This window comes from Pristiophorus japonicus, chromosome 13 (assembly GCF_044704955.1).
Source record: "Pristiophorus japonicus isolate sPriJap1 chromosome 13, sPriJap1.hap1, whole genome shotgun sequence".
NCBI classification, from domain to species: domain Eukaryota; kingdom Metazoa; phylum Chordata; class Chondrichthyes; family Pristiophoridae; genus Pristiophorus; species Pristiophorus japonicus.
In genome coordinates, this window is record NC_091989.1 from 7,342,350 (window position 1) to 7,363,018 (window position 20,669).

General features: G+C 44.0%; 1 protein-coding gene across 3 annotated transcripts in view; it reads left to right on the forward strand.

Annotated features, from left to right (window-relative positions):
• Positions 1-20,669, forward strand: part of upf2 (UPF2 regulator of nonsense mediated mRNA decay) — a 126,601-nt gene that overhangs the window by 57,343 nt on the left and 48,589 nt on the right. For all 3 annotated transcript variants that reach the window (XR_011596252.1, XM_070897107.1, XM_070897108.1), the window contains one exon: positions 16,505-16,668. Coding sequence is in view for 2 of the 3 variants with exons in the window: in XM_070897107.1 (XP_070753208.1) it covers positions 16,505-16,668 (164 nt within the window). In the remaining variant the exon portion in view is untranslated. The remainder of the gene's footprint in view (positions 1-16,504; positions 16,669-20,669) is intronic.

Genomic DNA, 20,669 nt, shown 5'->3' on the forward strand with positions numbered 1-20,669 from the left:
CCATCCCGGGAATCAGTCTGGTGAACCTTCGCTGCACTCCCTCAATAGCAAGAACGTCCTTCCTCAGATTAGGAGACCAAAACTGAACACAATATTCCAGGTGAGGCCTCACTAAGGTCCTGTACAACTGCAGTAAGACCTCCCTGCTCCTATACTCAAATCCCCTAGCTATGAAGGCCAACATACCATTTGCCGCCTTCACCGCCTGCTGTACCTGCATGCCTACTTTTAATGACTGATGAACCATGACACCCAGGTCTCGTTGCACCTCCCCTTTTCCGAATCTGCCGCCATTCAGATAATCTTTCTTTGCGTTTTTGCCCCCAAAATGGATAACCTCAGATTTATCCACATTATACTGCATCTGCCCTGCATTTTCCACTCACCAAACCTGTCCAAGTCACCCTGCAGCCTCTTGGCGTCCTCCTCACAGCTCACACCGCCAACAAGTTTAGTGTCATCTGCAAACTTGGAGATATTACACTCAATTCCTTCATTTAAATCATTAATGTGTATTGTAAAGAGCTGGGGTCCCAGCACTGAGCCCTGCGGCACTCCACTAGTCACTGGCACTCCACTAGTCACTGAAAACAAGGATGAGAATTTTGAAATCGAGGCGTTGCTTCACCAGGAGCCAATGTAGGTCAGCGAGCACAGAGGGTGATGGGTGAGCAGCACAAAAACCAATGTGTTGACTGCCAATCCAAATTCTAAACACAGAATGAAGAAACAAATCTACTACTAGAACACTAACTAATTTCTGACTGGGCTTTTGATACCTGATCAAGACTTAAATAATATCTGTGAAATAGTTCTGGTTTCTTGGTTTATTTACATATAATTGGAGTAAAGCCTATACTTGGGTTGGAAAAGAAAATGACAAGGGCAATGACTCTTGATAAGTGGGAACTATTCTATTTCTCTTCCCTCTTCCCTCTGCCCATTCCCTGCTGCTGTCAGAAACTTTCCATTGCATTGATCTGAAAAAAACAATATGTTTCGAGAATGTCTTCCAACCCACTGGTTCTTGTTTAATCCTGTTTTTTTTGTTACCTCTAGACTTGTGACTATTCCAACGCTCTCCTAGCCACCGTCCATAAACTTAAGCTCATCCAATCTCTGCTGCCTGTGTCCTAACTCGCACCAAGTCCCGCTCACCCTGTGCTCACTGACCTACATTGGCTCCCAGTTAACAGCACCTCGATTTCAAAATTCTCATCCTTGTTTTCAAATCCCTCCATGGCTTCGCTCCTCCCTATCTCTGTAATCTCCTCCAGCCTCACAACTCTCCGAGATATCTGTGCTGCTCCAATTCTGGTCTTTTGCCCATTGCCGATTTTAATCGCTCCATCATTGGCAGCCGTGCCTTCAGCTGCTGAGGCCCAATGCTGTGGAACTCCCTCCCTAAACCTCTCCGCCTCGCTACCTCTCCTCCTTTAAGATGCTCCTTTAAATCTCTTTGACCAAGCTGTTCTAATATCTCCTTATGTGGCTTGATGTCAAATTGTGTTTAATAACGCTCCTGTGAAATGCCTTCGGATGTTTTACAGCATTTGTTTTTTCAAAGTCCACTCATTCAGCTGTGTTAGGAAAGAAACCATGGCTGATTTTTGTCCACTGTATCCTAAGAGTGCTGAGGTAAATTTGAGTGCCCCTAACACTGCCCTGATTGAGAACTGCTAAATTAGTATCTATTAGGGATCAATCATGGAATCTTACTGTTGTGTATGGCTCAGATATTCACTGCCTTAACCAGCTGAGCCATTGGCAGAGCCCACATTTTTTGCCCACTAAGTAAGAAAGCAGATAATGAGCTGCGTTGCGGCTAAGCTTCTGTCTGAACTTCTATTGTAAGAAGAATAATATATGTACACCAGTGGGCACTAGGTGGAAGCTGGATTTTTGCTGATAAGCTTGTGCTAAGTGTTCTGGCACAGGTGGAATATGAGTCAGTATTTAGAGTTTAACGTACAGGAATGTTGCTGGATGATCTGGCAATACAGTTCTTGTCGGTCAGTGTTAATTTTGACACTTTGTAAATACTGAGAAAATTTAGTGTTGAAAGGGCTTTTGTTCTTTGTCTCATGGAATCAACGAGGGTGGGGAAGGAATGCCTCGGATAAAGATCTTTTGTTACAATAGCTGGCAAGCATATCACTTTAACTTGGTTACGATTTCTTAGGTAAGTTTTTTTTTCAGCCAAAGGGGGCGTAACCTGCCACCTATGCCAATTCTGGCCATTTAGGCAAGTTTGGCCAGCTGAGAGTTACTCCAGTTCTGCTTAAGCCAGCGTATGTGGCCTCTGTAGAAAAACCTTCCCGACGCAGGTAAGGAAATCGGTGCAGGTAAGTGCAGCAGATGCCCGGACAACAATAACAGGAAAGGTAAGAGAGAGGGGGAGAGAGAGGTGGGGACAGGGTGGAGGGGAAGCCTTTCGGGTGTAGTTAGGTGCGGGGATCAGGAGGGAGGAGGCCACTCGGCCTGGGCTAGGGGTGGGGGAGCGGACAGGGAGGCCACTTGGCCCGGGCTAGGGGCAGGGGAGCGGACCGGCAAGCCCTTCGGCCTAGGCTAGGGCCGGGGTGCGAGACCGGCTTTACTAATTGGAGGTAAGTTGCTACAATATATTTTAATGTGTTTTTAAGTTGATGCAATATGTTTTAATGTGTTGGGAGCTGGCTGTATGTTTTACTTTGCAGCCTCAGCTCGCATTGTGTCCCTGGTTACCATGGCAATCCGATCTTTTTGGCGCAGATCAAGGCTCCACGCCCAAAACTAAAGGACCGGTTAGGCCACGCCAAAATGAAGAAATCTAACAGGGAAACTTAGAGCATTTTTTTTTGCCGTACTTGGGCCCCAAAAAAACAGATGTAACTTTTCAAGTACAAAGAAAAAATGCTTTGGGAAAAATTGAGCCCTATATTTTGGGTAGTTTTTTGCTGATCACTTAATTTGCTGAAAGTTAGACTTTGCTTTCCTGTTTGCTGTTGAATTTAGTTCCTTTTCATTTTTAAGTTAAAGGGACAATTACTTGTTTAAAAAAAACGAGTTTGGGGGAACTGATTTATTGCTACTTTCTCATGTCAATAACCATTACCAGTAGTGTGGTACGCTCACATGGTATAAGGTCCACTTTTTATGTTGAAGATTAAGCTCTGAAATCTGTTTAAACCCATGTTCCCATAAACCAATCTCATTGCCTGCATAAACTCCGTAAAGTATGGATGTGTATTCTGACCTGGCTTTAAGTAAATCCACGTCCGGTGCAATGCTTCCTTTAAAAAAAATTTCTGTGCGGTCCCTTTACTTGACTGCGTTGCCCATTCAGATCTTGTGCCTGCGCGGTTTTTACGATGCAAAAGCTGGTGAATGGTCTGTGTGGGACCTCACAGACACTGCGAATCGGCACAGCTTCGAGGGAACATTGGTCCAGAGCTTTCACCTCCAGACCAAATCGGAAGCAGCAAAGACTAATACTAAATTTATGACTGATTTTGTACACTTTGCAGTTTTGCCCTCCCGTAGATGAGATAAAAAAGAGCTCCTTTTCTCTAGTTTTCACCAGCAATTGGGACAAGGTACCAGTCAAAAACGCATCACCATAAGAAATAGGAGCAGAAGTCGGCCATACGGCCCCTCGAGCCTGCTCCGACATTCAATACGATCATGGCTGATCCGATCATGGACCCAGGTCCACTTCCTCACCCGCTCCCCATAACCCCTTTTCCCCTTAGCATTTAAGAATCTGTCTCTGTCTTAAATGTATTCAATGACCCAGCCTTCACAGCTCTCTGGGGCAGAGAATTCCACAGATTTACAACCCTCTGAGAGAAGAAATTCCTCCCAATCTTAGTTTTAAATGGGCGGTCCCTTATTCTCAGATTATGCCCCCTAGTTCTAGTCTCCCCCATCAGTGAAAACATCCTCTCTGCATCCACCTTGTCAAGTCCCCTCATAATCTTATACGTCTCGATAAGATCACCTCTCATTCTTCTGAATTCCAATGCGTAGAGGCCCAACCTATTCAACCTTTCCTCATAAGTCAACCCCATCATCCCCGGAATCAACCGAGTGAACCTTTTCTGAACTGCCTCCAAAGCAAGTATATCTTTTCGTAAATATGGAAATCAAAACTGCACGCAGTATTCCAGGTGTGGCCTCACCAATACCTTATATAGCTGTAGCAAGACTTCCCTGCTTTTATACTCCATCCCTTTCGCAATAAAGGTCAAGATACCATTGGCCTTCCTGATCACTTGCTGTACCTGCATACTATCCTTTTGTGTTTCATGCGCAAGTAACCCCCAGGCCATCCTGTACTGCGGCACTTTGCAATCTTTCTCCATTTAAATAATAACTTGCTCTGAACAAATTTAAGACAGAAATAGACAGTTTCTTAAACGATAAGGGGTTATTGGGAGCAGGCAGGGAAGTGGAGCTGAGTCCATGATCTTACTAAATGGCGGAGCAGGCTCGAGGGGCCGTATGGCCTGCTCCTGCTCCTATTTCTTATGTTCTTATGTTTCATGTTCTTTTATACTCCATCCCCTTTGCAACAAAGGTCATTAGCCTACTCTCCTACACGTACGCACGCATTGATAGTGTCATTTCCTGCAGTCGTCTGGTTGGGTGTGGAGCTGCCCTCAGACTGGCGGGTCACCCTCCCGTCCCACAGCTTCCAGTTGTTTACAATGGAACTGCTCCAGGACCAGAGATAGTATCATTCGAGTCGTCCCGGAAGTGGGGAAATATAACTGAGATCTCCAAGATTGCAACAAAAAAAAAGATTTTGTTTTGTGCTCATCAAGGTAAGGGACGTTCGTACTGGAGCATTGGAACATTTTTCCATTTAAGCAACCAGTGTTGGCATGTAACACTCCCAAGTCAGGTACGACACAGCTAGATACAGATTAAAGCTCCCTCTACTTTACCCCAACGTTGTGCCTCAGCCCCAGTTTTGGAATAACACTGCCTACTGCACCAGTGTGATGCATTTTCTGTTTCCAACAACAGCCAATCTGTGTCCTCTCTGAAATTGCCAAATGGTGCCAAACTACGGGGAATTTTGTGTTGTGGTGGCATGCCACTAGGAATTCATATCATCATTGAGTCTTGGAACACAGAAGGGGTCCATTCGGCCCGTCGCACCGGTACCAGCTCTCTGAAATACATAAGGCACTCCCTCAGTCACTGAAGCGTCAGCATGGTTTTGTACTCGAGGCCCAGAGTGGGGCTTGAATGCACGACCTTCTGACCTTCCACGGAGCCAAGACTTTAATATTCTGCAGCTCTGAGACTTGAGCTGGTGATTTCCTTATTTTTCAGCCTTTAGCTGTTGCTATACTCAATGAAGTTTAAAAGAATGCGTGGTGATCTTATTTAAACATATAAGATTCTGAGAGGGCTTGACAGGATAGATGCAGAGAAGAGAGGATATTTCCCCTTGTGGGGGAATCTAGGGGACATAGTTTCAGAATAAGGGGTCGCCCACTTAAAACGGAAATGAGGAGGAATTTCTTTTCTCAGAGGGTCGTGAATCTTTGGAAATCTCTGCCCCAGGGAGCTGTGGAGGCTGGGTCTTTGAATATATTTAAGGTGGCAATCGACAAATTTTTGAATAAGGGAGTCGATGGTTATGGGGAGCGGGCAGGGAAGTGGAGCTGAGTCCATGATCAGATCAGCCATGATATTGAATGGCGGAGCAGGCTCGAGGGGCCAAATGGCCGACTCCTGCTCCTATTTCTTATGTCCTTACGTTCTAACTGGTGAACCACATAAAGGAGTTTTGAAAAGAAGAGTGGTAAAATATGATAATTCAATGTGTCACAGATAATTAAGTTTGCATTGTCAATGTTTTCTGTGCTGGAAATCCCCCGCCATACCTCACTATTGTTAAGTTTTGCATTTTCTTTCAATACACATCCTCAAAACTTTTCAAATATTAAATTATAATGAGAAAGTTGGTACAAATTAGTTAATGATCTGACTGTTGTATCTAATTTGCCTCCATCAACAGAATTTGCGAATGTAAAAAGTTGACGTGTTTTCCAAATACACTCTTCCAATCTATCCTGCGTATCTTTTTTTGAAATAAAAACAAACTGCAGTTATTCAGAGTTCAAATGAAGATTAAGGAGTGTTTCATTCCAGTTCAGTTTTTTTTAATGAGCTGTACGTGGCCTAACCCAAGTGCTTTTGTTATTGGACAATCTCAGTCTTGGCATGCACATGTGGAATGTAAAGCTTTTTAAATGACGCGTGAATCTCTGTATTTTTCCTCCCTCGTCTAAAGAGTTATCGGACTTCGAACAGTATGCCTCATAAATACTGTAGAAGTTTTGGGCAAGTGGGTTGATGGTTTCTATTTTTTTATGATTACCAGACAGATTCAAGCTTCTCATCTCTGTCCTGAGTCTCACTGCAAAGCTCAATGTGTGATTTAGGCACTTAACAACAACAACAACAACAACTTGTATTTATATAGCGCCTTTAATATTATGAAACGTGCCAAGGCGCTTCACAGGAGTGTTATGAGATTTTTTTTTAATTGACACCGTGCTGCATAAGTAGAAATTAGCGCAGGTGACCAAAAGCTTGGTCAAAGAGGTAGGTTTTAAGGAGCGACTTGAAGAAGGAAAAAGAGGTAGAGAGGCGGAGAGGTTTAAGCAGAGAGTTCCAGAACTTGGGGCCCAGGCAACAGAAGGCACGGCCACCAATGGTGGAGCGATTTATAATCATCAAGGCTGCTAAGAGGGCAGAATTAAAGGAGCACAGACATCTTGCAATTTCTTGGGATCATTTTAGCACAAGGCAAAGATGAGTGTTAAAACCAGGTGCACAATAAAATCAGAAGATTATGGAAAAGTGCAACAGGCTAGTCGAGAAAGCAAAATGGTTCAGATGTTACTCAGCCAGAACTCTGCGCTGTGGCTCTACTTCAGATTACCAGCACTCTTTATGTCCTTTTTAACCTGCACAGGAACTTTCTCCCCCCACCCTGTGTTTACCTAATTCTCTCAGCTTCAGGCAGCATCTCTGATGCTGAACATTGAATGTTTTGGAGCCTAACTATTGCTTTGTATTGAGGGGGATTTGCAGATATTCTCAATAATTCTTCCTTGTCTTACCTGATTGAATTTAAGGCATTTTTACCAGGTGCAACATCCTTAAACTTCCCTTTTTCCCCAGTGTGCTGGAGGTGCTGCAGCATGCTTCAAGTATTTTTATTATTGAGTCATGTGAAGAATAAACAGCTGTGATGACTATGTGTTCAGTGCAAAGAGTTCAAACTTTGATAACAACCATGATTTGGCAAAGTGTACGCCAATGGCACACTTATTTATATCTTATTGTACTGAGATAAACGAGAGATCCAGTCCGTGAAGTCCTTTCGTTAAATCCCTGTTGAGGATCTACACAAACAATTTCATCTTCCTTCAGTTGTGGCGCTGTCTCATTTTCTCAGCGGTTCTTCTCTGAAATGTTGCACCCCATTGGCGCTGCTGAGGCTCGTAGCCCCTCAAGAAAAGATCAGGATATAGCATCAGTAACTTGAATGTTACAGTTTAAAAAAAAAAATGGAACTCGTGGCAGTAACGAACAAGAAGGCATGTACATATTTATCTTGGCTCTGAGTGAAAAGGTTGTAGGTTAAGGCTGTATTCCAGCACTTGAATACATAATGTAAAGCTGACACTTCAGTGCACTGCTGAGGGAGTACTACTACTGAGCAGTCTCTCGTATATAGAGCATGACATTCTTCACACCAAAAAAAGATGAGCCCACAGGTGTTACAATTAGTTACATCTTAAAGGTGGAAGATGCCTGTGCGTGGATTTTTTTAATGTGGTGACTGTTGCACATCATCCACCACATGGGCTTGACAGAGCTAGGTCTTGGTCCAGTGGCGAGGGAGACCAGGACGATTGGAGACCAAGCTCTGTTGCGCCTCCCCTGGGCCTCGACCCCGCTGCTGTTATATGCTGCGCCGCTCCTGGGCCACAGCCCCTCCATTGTTAAATGCGAGGGAGTGCTGCCTTGTTGGCTGTACTTTCTCTCAAAGGAGACACTTTGCTTGGTTGGGTGGATATAAAAGATCCCATGGCATTATTTGAAGAGGAGCACTGGGAGCTCTACTTAAGGCCTGGCCAAAACTTCGCCCTCGGGCAACACCACTACAACATATCAGCTTGTCATTTATCTTGTTGTTTGTGGCTCTTTGTGAGCAAATTAGCTGTTGCGCCTGCCTGCCTACCAACAATGAATACACGTCAACAGTAATTCATTGGGACAGCTCGAGGATAGTAAAGATGCTATGTAAATATAAACTATTCCTTTCGTTCTTGTGACTGCATCAGTCATTATTACAGCAGTTGGCTTTTCCTTCTATCAAAATGCATGATATGCAATTAATACAGCACGGCCATCAGAAAAGTTGCTGTGACAAAATAAACTTAATGCTATGCATACTGAATTAATTTTGGGGATTTTATGTGTTCCAATTTGAGTGAGTGTGTCCATAATCTTGTATTGGGAAAATAATTGAAATGTTAGTATTGGTTGAATGTTATTAAAAGGTAAATGTATGAGAGATGGTCTGTGCAACAAATTAACAAAGCTTCAAGGGGCCAGTTTGTGAAACAATCCTTCACAATGGTTTACTCCACTGCTCGTAATTTTTGATTTATACCACTCATTTTGTGCTGACGAGGTTTACATAACTGCTCAGGGGAAGGTTCACAAAGGTTTAAATGCAAGCCACACTTTAGTATTTGAAACTGGACAGGTTAGATGCAGGAAGAATGTTCCCGATGTTGGGGAAGTCCAGAACCAGAGGACATAGACTTAGGATAAGGGGTAAGCCATCTGGGACTGAGATGAGGAGAAACTTCTTCACCCAGAGAGTTGTTAACCTGTGGAATTCCCTGCCGCAGAGAGTTGTTGATGCCAGTTCATTGGATATATTCAAGAGGGAGTTAGATATGGCCCTTACGTCTAAAGGGATCAAGGGGTATGGAGAGAAAACAGGAAAGGGGTACTGAGGTGAATGATCAGCCATGATCTTATTGAATGGTGGTGCAGGTTCGAAGGGCCGAATGGCCTACTCCTGCACCTATTTTCTATGTCTCTATCCCTGCCTCTTTGTTACCACTAGACTTGACTACTCCAACGCATTCCTGGCTGGCCTCCCAAGTGCTACCCTCCGTGAGCTCATGCAAAACTCTGCTGCCTGTATCCCAACTCACACCAAGTTCCACTCACCCATCACCCCTGAGCTACATTGGCTCCCGTTTAAGCAACGCCTCGATTTTAAAATTCTCATCCTTGTTTTCAAATCCCTCCATGGCCTCTCCCCTCCCTATTTCTAATCTCCTTCAGCCCCCCCCCCCCGAGATATTGGCGCTCCTCTACTTTTGCCCTCTTGAGCATTCCTGATTTTAATCTCTCCATCATTGGTGGCCGTACCTTGAATTATCGAGGCCCTAAACCTCTCCGCCTCGACACCTCTCTCTCCTCCTTTAAGAAACTCCTTATAAACCCACCTCTTTGACCAAGCTTTTGGTTATCTGCCCTAATATCTCCTCCTGTGGCTCGGTGTCAAATTTTGTTTTATAACATTCCTATGAAGTGCATTGGGACATTTTACTACGTCAAAAGCGCTATATAAATACAAGTTGTTGAACATTACTAAAGTCAAAAATGCAATTTAAACTTATCCACGTTAATTGTTTAATTATCCTGCGTCCTTCATAAGTATGAGACACTTGTAGCAATTATTGCTACCAACACTTTTCGGAAGACTCTGGCACCCAGAATTTGCACTGGCATGTGAGTTCGGGCTTCACTGACCACAAATATGTGTAGTTGACGCACAGCGGAGTTCTGGTGCTGGGTATCGAAGCACTTTCAAAAATAGTTAGCGTGTAAGTTTATTTTAAGAAATGAATGGCCCTGAAATTGCGGCCTCTCGGGGATGCAACGATGTATGCACGTGCCCAAAGAGGCTCCGCAAGTTCCGGGTTTAGGCGCGCAAAGCACATGCACCGAAATCCGGCACTTGCGGACAGTTCCAACGCCTCTCCGGGAGAAGGGCCTTCGCGGGCGGAGATTTGGGCCCAACTCTTGCCCAGCAAATGTCCTTCAAACTCTTGTGTCTGGTAAATACAGGCATAAGTCCTGCTTTTACCAGCATAAGAGTTTTAAAAGATAGAAAAATAAAATGTGATCAATTTTTATAGACAAGATAGAGGCAGAGAGGTTGTTTCCACTGGTCGGGGAGACTGGAACTAGGGGGCACAGCCTCAAAATACGGGGGAGCCAATTTAAAACCGAGTTGAGAAGGAATTTCTTCTCCCAGAGGGTTGTGAATCTGTGGAATTCTCTGCCCAAGGAAGCAGTTGACGCTAACTCATTGAATGTATTCAAGTCACAGATAGATAGATTTTTAACCAATAAGGGAATTAAGGGTTATAGGGAGCGGGCGGGTAAGTGGAGCTGAGTCCACGGCCAGATCAGCCATGATCTTGTTGAATGGCGGAGCAGGCTCGAGGGGCTAGATGGCCTACTCCTGTTCCTAATTCTTGTGTTTTTATGTTTATATTAAAAACCCTGTCCATTAAGGCAAGTTTATTTTTATCCCTATTAAAACATTAAAAAAAACATTTAATTAAATTCAATTTCAATTAATTTTAAATATGTAGTTTATTTCTTCTTGATTTAAAATGTTTGTGTTTTTGGGGGTATGCCCATTCACAGAAGTAGTGATCTTTGTACAAATGGAACTCACCATTACTGTGAATGGGAATACGCCATTTTCATTAGTTGGTCCGGCCCACGTGATTCCAGGATGCACATATGCTCCTGAAATACGTGAGCCTCTGCGCTCGGCTGCAAATGGAGGCCTCATAGCGCAAGTGTTTATTCCTCTGGGATCACCAGGTACATTTGTAAATATTTTTGTGGTCTGAGGCATCCACCCACAGGAAGCCTCCGACCGCAATTTCAGGGCCAATAAAAGACATGCAGGAAAAATAGACCTGAGAAACTTGTGCTACAGTGTCACAAGAGGTGGGAGGCATGCAGACTTAAGATTCAAGGCATTTCAATATAAGTACCCTACAGGACATTAAATCCAACAGTCGGTGTTGTGTGACAACTCGATCAGTGAACTCGATCTCAGCAACCTATAGATGTCACAGGTTTGGACACTTTAATCATGGGATTTGTTTAGGTGTTTTCAGTAGAGCGTGTGTACTCAATTGAACGTATTAATAAGTGAGTGCGAGTAACATTCTTAAAGCAATGCAGGTATAACGTCGCAAATCCGGCAACCTCGGGACCGAGACCATGCCAGTTTTTGGATTTTTCTGGATTTCGGACAAGAAAATCTATGGGCCAAAAATTCCACAAAGTGCGCATGGACCCGGCGGGGCCATGCAAAAGCCGGTTTTCGGGGCGCGATGCACATGCGCCGAAAACCAGCTTTTCCGATCTGTCAAGATTTCTCCGAAGAGGATCCTCCGCATCCTCGAAGCCAATAACTAGTCTTTGGACAGCCGGATTTGAGACATTGTACCTGTAATAATTTTTGCACTCTGACAGGATCTATTTTAGTTGAGCCAATGTTATTAATTTCTTACATTCTGTGCTGCATGAGTTAATCATCTATTCATTAGGAAACAATAAATGGTGTGTAAAATACTAAATGTATTTCTGTGAAGCACAGTACAGTGTATCTTTAATAAATTTCAAACTATTAGCAATTGGATTTTAGCTATGAGGAAAAGTTTGACAGGCTGGGTAGGTTTTCTTTGGAACAGAGGAGGCTGAGGGAAAACTTGATTGAGGTGTATAAAGTTATGAGGGGCCCAGATCAAGTGGACACCTATTTCCCTTAGCAGAGAGGTCATTAGCCAGGGGGCATAGATTTAAAGTAATTGGTGGAAGGATTAGAGGGGAGTTGAGAGAGCCTTTTTCACCCAGAGGGTGGTGGTGGTCTGGAACTTGCCTGAAAGGGTGGTAGAGACAGAAACCTTCATCACATTTACAAAGTACTTGGATGTGCAGTTGAAGTGCCGTAACCTACAGGACTACGGACCGAGAGCTGGAAAGTGTGATTAGGCTGGGTAGCTCTTTTTCGGCCGGCACAGATACGATGGGTCGAATGGCCTCCTATGCCGTAAATTTCTAGGATTACTGTATTAGATCGTCTCTTAACCTTCTCTGCTCTAATGAAAAGACCTCAGTTTCTCTAGCCTTTCCCCTTGCCTAAAGCTCTATTAATAAAGGATGAGATCAGTGCGTTAGTGAGAAATGATATTGGCTCAGAAGATCAAGATATTGAATCAGTTTGGGTGGAGATGAGGAATAATAAGGTGGGCGTAGTCTATAGGCTCCCTAACAGTAGCTACACTGTTGGACGGAGTATAAATCAAAATAGAGGCTTGTTTAAAAAAAAAGTAACGGCAATAATCATGGACGATTTTAACCTTCATATTGATTAGACAAAGCAAATTGGCCAGGGTAGCCTTGAGGAAGAGCTCATAGAGTGTATCCGGGATAGTTTCCTTGAACAGTACGCTGCGGAACCAACCAGGGAGCAGGCTTTCTTACATCTGGTACTGTGTAATGCGACAGGATTAATAAACGATCTCCTCGTAAATAATCCTCTCGGAATGAGTGACCATAACATGGTTGAATTTCAAATTCAGTTGGAGGGTGAGAAAGTTGGATCTCTTACCAGTGTCCTAAGCTTAAATAAAGGAGGTTACAAAGATATGAAGGCAGAGTTGGCTAAAGTGGACTGGGAAAATAGATTAAAGAGTGGGACGGTTGATGAACAGTGACGTACATTTAAGGAGATATTTCATAACTAACTCGCAACAAAATATATATCCCAATGAGAAGGAAAGGCTGTAAAAGAAGGGATAACCATCCGTGGCTAACTAAGGAAATAAGGGGTAGTATCGAATTGAAAACAAGGGCACACAATGTGGCCAAGACTAGTGGGAGGCCAGAGGATTGGGAAACTTTTAAAAGCCAGCAAAGAACGGCGAAAAAAATGATAGAGAGGGAAGATAGATTATAAAGGAAACTAGCACGAAATATAAAAACAAGATGGTAAGAGTTTCTACAAATATATAAAAAGGAAAAGAGTGGCTAAATAAATGTCAGTCCCCTAGAGGATGAGACTGGGGAATTGATAATGGGGAACAGGGAAATGGCAGAGACTTTGAACAAATATTTTGTATCAGCCTTCACAGTAGAAAACACTAAAAAAAAAATCCCAATAGAGGATAATCAAGGGGCTATAGGGAGGGAGAAACTTAATACAATCACTATCACCAAAGTAGTAGTACTCAGTAAAATAATGGGACTGAAGGCGGATAAGTCCCCTGGACCTGATGGCTTGCATCCTAGGGTCCTAAAATAAGTGGCTGCAGAGATAGTGGATGCATTGGTTGTAATCTACCAAAATTCCCTGAGGATTGGAAAACCGCAAATGTAACACCCCATTTAAAAAAAGGAGGCAGACAGAAAGTAGGAAACTATAGATCAGTTGGCCTAACATTGTCGTTGGGAAAATGCTGAAGTGCATTATTAAGGAAGCAGTAGCAGGACATTTGGAAAAGCATAATTCAATCAAGCAGAGTCAGTACGGTTTTATGAAAGGGAAATCATGTTTGACAAATTTGCTGGAGTTCTTTGAGGATGTAACGAGCAGGGTGGATAAGGGGGAACCAGTGGATGTGGTGTATTTGGATTTCCAGATGGCATTCGATAAGGTGTCACATTAACAATTACTGCACAAGATAAAAGTTCACGGGGTTCGGGGTAATGTATTAGCATGGATTGAGGATTGGCTAACGAACAGAAAACAGAGAGTCGGGATAAATGGGTCATTTTCCGATTGGTAAACAGTAACTAGTGGGGTGCCGCAGGGATCGGTGCTGGGGCCTCAACCATTTACAATCTATATTAATGACTTGGATGAAGGGACTGAGTGTAATGTAGCCAAGTTTGCTGATGATACAAAGATGGGTGGGAAAGCAAATTGTGAGGAGGACACAAAAAATCTGCAAAGGGATATAGACAGGCTAAGTGAGTGGGCAAAAATTTGGCAGATGGAGTATAATGTGGGAAAGTGTGAGGTTATCCACTTTGGCAGAAAAAATAGAAAAGCAAATTATAATATAAATGGAGAAAAATTGCAACGTGCTGCAGTACAGAGAGACCTGGGGGTCCTTGTGCATGAAACACAAAAAGTTAGTATGCAGGTACAGCAAGTAATCAGAAAGGCAAATGGAATGTTGGCCTTTATTGCAAGGGGGGATAGAGTATAAAAGCAGAGAAGTCCTGCTACAACTGTACAGGGCATTGGTGAGGCCACACCTGGAGTACTGCGTACAGTTTTGGTTTTCTTATTTAAGGAAGGATATACTTGCATTGGCGCCTGTTCAGAGAAGGTTCACTCGGTTGATTCTGGAGATGAGGAGGTTGACTTATGAAGATAGGTTGAGTAGGTTGGGCCTATACTCATTGGAGTTCAGAATAATGAGAGGTGATCTTATTGAAATGTATAAGATAATGAGGGGGCCCAACAAGTTGGATGCAGAGAGGATGTTTTCACTCATAGGGGAAACTAAAGCTAGGGGACATAGTATCAGAATAAGGGGCCGCCCATTTAAAACTGAGATGAGGAGGAATTTCTCCTCTGAGGGTTGTAAATCTGTGGAATTCTCTGCCCCAGAGAGCTGTGGAAGCTGGGTCATTGAATATATTTAAGGTGGAGATAGACAGATTTTTGAGCGATAAGGGAGCAAAAGGTTATGTATGGGGAGCGGGCAGGGAAGTGGAGTTCAGTCCATGATCAAATCAGCCATGATCTTATTAAATGGCGAAGCAGGCTCGAGGGGTCAAATGGCTGACTCCTGCTCCTGTTTCTTGTGTTCTTGTGTTATACCTGGCAGCATCTTACAGAATCTCCCTTGCACCCTCTCCACTGTCCTTGACATCCTCCATAAAGCAAAGGCCCCAAACTGGATTCTACTCTCATTGCAGCCTAACCAATGATGTGTATAGGCTTAGCATTATCTTGTTACATTTGTAATTCTATGGGAAATAAGATCCTGTTTATGTCAGTGAGATGACATTGCTCATTCCTGCCAATGCCCAGTGTTTCAAAAATCAACATAAGCTGCAGTGGACCTCCCAGTAACTTGTTGCAGAAGAATTAACAGTCCTGAGTGGGTCACCTAGCCATCCCTTTGTGGAATGCGTAGGGGAAAGTTACAAAGGAACTTCCACTTAAAGCTGAAGAAAAAATAATTTACAATACACATCTAATGGGTTGAAACATTTACATACAGTGCAGCAAAAAACTAGTGGGTTTGATCAGAGTGTTTTTGTAGTTATTGTGTAAAACCTGCTGTAAACAGACTGCATTTCAACTGAGCTGTCATGTGATCTGTACCCCCTCCCCACCACCACCTCCCAGCCTACTTTTGCGTATCAGTAGGAGGGTTTACAATGGAATTCCTTTTGACGGAATTAATCAATTAAATCCTTACTCTCATCAGAAGTTAAATATTAAGATAATCCTTGTGTACGGCTTACTATGACACTCTTCCAGGTGTTGGGATAAATAATACTGTTCCGCTCATACCGCATCGAATCCCGTATCTTCACAGCGTAAGTGTTGGTTTAAGCATTGGTGTTAATGTAGCATGACAACATCATAGTTCTTTTTTTACGTACGCATTGTGTGTGCGTGTGTTTTTGTGTGTGTGTGTGTGTGTGTGTGTGTGTGTGTGTGTGGTGTAAATCTCGAGTGGGCAGCATGGTGACACAGCACATGATTTGGTAGCGATAAGTTGCAGATGCCAGTTATTTCTTAAACGGAGGTGCTGAGGGTGGTGAATCTTGGGAATTCTCTACCCCAGAGAGCTGTGGCTGCTCAGTCGGGAGTAGATTTAAGACGGAGATCGATAGATTATTGGATACTGAGGGAAATCAAGGGGTATGGGGATCGGGCGGGAAAGTGGAGTTGAGGTCGAAGATCAGCCATGATCTTATTGAATGGTGGAGCAGGCTCGAAGGGCCGAGTGGCCGACTCCTATTTTTTTATGCTCTTATGAGTGGCGTCCAGACCCTTCTTGTAATTCACTTTGTCGTGGGAACGGAAAGAAAATTGGTGAGTAAGTCAGTTTCTGCTGAATGAATGGTTAATTGTGGGATGGCATTGGCAGAGCCTGTGAGCAGGACACCTACATGCTCCTTTCACCATGGGATTAGTGACGTGTGGGGATCTCGGGTTGAATAGAAAACTGAGCTTAAGTGAGATTAATGACAGATGGGAGTCTACTGTAAGGAACTATTTTGACGAAATACAATTGCACTTGTATCAAATTTTAGGAAATTTCAAATGGTCCACAGTGATTGTAAACTTGATATCTGGTCTATAAGATTAAAGAGTTACTCTAGCTGAAACAATTTTTTTCTCTTGTAGGGCTGGTTATTGATGGGAAAGATTCCAAGTCAGATAAGCTGTCTGGCCTGGGAGAAGGCGAAGAAAATCAGGATGACGATGATGACGACGAGGAGGAAGAGGGTGGAGCAGAAACAGAGGAACAGTCTGGAAATGAAAGTGAAATGAATGAACATGAAGAAGAGGTATGATTTCTACTCGTATTTCTCCCAAGATATCTGCGCTTCGCTAATTCTGGCCTCTTGAACATCCCCGGCTTTAATCGCTTCACCATTCAGTTGCCGAGGCCCTGAGCTCTGGAATTCCCTTCCTAAACTTCTCTGTCTCTCTACCTCTCTTTCCTTCTTTAAGACGCTCCTTAAACCCTACCTTTATTTGCCCTAATATATCCTTATGTGGCTTGGTGTCAAATTTTGTTTGATAATCGCTCCTGTAAAGCACCTTGGGGCATTTTACTGCGTTAAAGGTGCTATATAAATATACGTTGTTGATGTCAAAACTATTACACATCATTTTATTTTAATACTGACATATAAGCACTGAGCAATAGTTTAAAAAGAAGTAATAAACAGTTATTAAATCATCCTTATATTTAAGGAAGGATATACTTGCATTGGAGGCAGTTCAGAGAAGGTTCACTAGGTTGATTGCTGAGATGAAGGGGTTGACTTATGAAAAAAGGTTGAGCAGGTTGGGCCTATACTCATTGGAGTTTAGAAACATAGAAACATAGAAAATAGGTGCAGGAGTAGGCCATTCGGCCCTTCTAGCCTGCACCGCCATTCAATGAGCTCATGGCTGAACATGCAACTTTAGTACCCCATTCCTGCTTTCTCGCCATACCCCTTGATCCCCCTAGTAGTAAGCCCTACATCTAACTCCTTTTTGAATATATTTAGTGAATTGGCCTCAACAACTTTCTGTGGTAGAGAATTCCACAGGTTCACCACTCTCTGGGTGAAGAGGTTTCTCCTCATCTCGGTCCTAAATGGCTTACCCCTTATCCTTAGACTGTGTCCCCTTGTTCTGGACTTCCCCAACATTGGGAACATTCTTCCTGCATCTAACCTGTCTAACCCAGTCAGAATTTTAAAAGTTTCTATGAGGTCCCCTCTCATTCTTCTGAACTCCAGTGAATACAAGCCCAGTTGATCCAGTCTTTCTTAGAAGAATGAGAGGTGATCTTATTGAAACTTATAAGATAATGAGGGGGCTCGACAGAGTAGCTGCAAAGAGGATGTTTCCCCTTGTAGGGGAGTCAAGAACTAGGGGGCATAATTTCAGAATAAGGGGTCATCCATTTGGAACTGAGATGAGGAGGAATTTCTTCGCTCGGTCGTAAATCTATGGAATTCTCTGCCTCAGAGAGCTGTGGAGGCTGGGTCATTGAATATATTTAAGACGGAGATAGACAGATTTTTGAGCGATAAGGTAGTGAAGGTTTATGGGAAGCGGGCAGGGAAGTGAAGCTGAGCCCAAGATCAGATTAGCCATGACCTTATTGAATGGTGGAGCAGGCTCGAGGGACCAAAAGGCCGACTCCTGCTCCTATTTCTTATGTTCTTATGTTCTAAATTGTGATTTGTATTAACAAAGGGTGTTATGTATTCAACTGTCATTGTAACCCATGTATAAGCTGACCTAAGTTGTACACCTTGAGAACACTGACCACAGGGGGCGAACTTGTGGGAGACACGCCTAACCTGGACTTTCCGGTATAAAAGGGGAAGCTCCACCCACCGTCTGTCTCTTGAGGTCTTGGTAATAAAGGTAACTGGTCACAGAGTGACCTTCTCTCAAGTATGGGCCTCGTGTGCATTTATACTGTATAGTAAGAACATATTATTGGCGATGAGAAACTGGGATTTAAACCACGCGAGCATGGCCACTAGCAGCACAGAAGAGAGGTACTGTGTTGGTGATGATTGAGATGACTTTATTGAGAGACTACAGCCAAGTTTTGTCACTAAGGAATGGTTGGGACAGGATTCGGCCGACAAACACAGGGCTCATCTCCTGACGGTTTGTGGATCCAGAACGTACTCCCTGATGAAGGACCTTCTAGCGCCAGAGAAACCGGCGGACAAGACGTTCGAAGAGCTCAGTAAGTTGATCGGGGAACACTTTAAACCGGCGAGCAGCATGCACACGGCGAGACACCGGTTTTACACGCACCGGCAGCAAGAAGGGAAAAGTGTTCCAGACTTCATGGCAGATCTCCGGCAACTGGCGAGCCTATGTAAGTTCCCAGATGCATGCAGAGCGGAGATGCTGCGAGACTTTTTTATTGAGGGCATCGGGCACGCTGGGGTTTTCAGGAAAGTGATTGAGACCAAAGACTTGACCTTGGAAGCAACAGCTCTGATAGCCCAGACATTTATCTCGGGAGGAAGAGACCAGAATGATTTATGGCAAAAATCTTGGCTCTAATGCGGCAAACGACCAGGGAGTCAACATTGTTAACGCGGCACACAGCTCTCTAGGCAGACAAGGGCAATCGGACGTGCCCCTACATGCAGTCGAACCCCAAGGGGGAATTCAATAGAGACAATGGCTAGCTGAACGGCGATTCATGCCATCGCAATGGACAATGCGGCCAGTAATGGGGTCATCAACACCTGTTAATGGTGCACTTAAGGACAGTTACAGAAACAGTCAGAGACGATTGACTGGTAATGGACCTTTTGTTTCCAACAATGGGGCCTCTAGCTCATGCTGGAGGTGTGGAGGCAAACGCCCAGCCAGAGCTTGCAGGTATCAGCAATATACCTGCAGAAACTGCAACGTCAGCGGTCACTTGGCGCGTATGTGCAGGAAGCCTGCAGCCAGGTTGATGTACGAGGAGGACGGGCCCGATGTAAGCCCTCCGTGGCCAAATGAATACTGGGGGAAATCGCTGGAAGCTGAAGTTCATCGAGTTCATGTGGAGCACATATACAGTTCATATACCAGGATGCCACCGATAATGATGAAAGTGCTCCTCAATGGCACCCCAGTATTAATGGAGCTAGACACGGGGTCCAGCCAGTCCCTGATGAGTCTCAAAACAGTTCAAAAGGTTGTGGGTGTCCAAGGCCAGGAGGCCAAAATTATTGCCGATTGACGCACTGCTACGGACATATACAAAGGAGATCATTCCGGTGCTCAGCAGTGCCACGGTAGTCGTGACCCACAAAGATTCAGAGAACAGGTTGCCACTCTGGATTGTCCCGGGGTACGGTCCCGCACTACTGGGGAGGAGCTGGCTTGCTGTCATGAATTGGAAATGGGGTGATGTCAATGCAATTTCTTCTGTGGAGCGAGTATCATGCTCATAGGTCCTGGACAAATTTGACTCATTATTTCAACCCGGCATCAGCACTTTCATGGGGACCAAGATAGTGATTCACATAAACCCGGACGCCAGGCCAGTACAGGATGGCCTGGGGGTTACTTGCGCATGAAACACAAAAGGAAGGTACAGCAAGTGATCAGGAAGGCCAATGGTATCTTGACCTTTATTGCGAAAGGGATGGAGTATAAAAGCAGGGAAGTCTTGCTACAGCTATATAAGGTATTGGTGAGGCCACACCTGGAATACTGCGTGCAGTTTTGGTTTCCATATTTACGAAAGGATATACTTGCTTTGGAGGCAGTTCAGAGAAGGTTCACGAGGTTGATTCCGGAGATGAGGGGTTGACTTCAGAGGAAAGATTGAGTCGGTTGGGCCTCTACTCATTGGAATTCAGAAGAATGAGAGGTGATCTTATCGAAATGTATAAGATTATGGGGGGGCTTGACAAGGTGGATGCAGAGAGGATGTTTCCACTGTTGGGGGAAACTAGAACTAGAGGGCATGATCTTAGCATAAGGGGCTGCCCATTTAAAACAGAGATGTGGTGAAATTTCTTCTCTCAGAAGCTTGCAAGTCTGAGCCTCAGAGAGCTGTGGAAGCTAGGACATTAAATAAATTTAAGACAGAAATAGACAGTTTCTTAAACGATAAGGGGTTATGTGGAGCGGGCGGTGAAGTGGAGCTGAGTCCATGATCGGATCAGCCATGATATTTAATGGCGGAGCAGGCTCGAGGGGCCGTATGGCCTACTCCTGCTCCTATTTCTTAAGTTTTTATGTCTCATGACATGACACCAAATTATCTTGACTGGAAACACATGTTGCCGTTGGCTCTTCACTTTTGTATATTTGA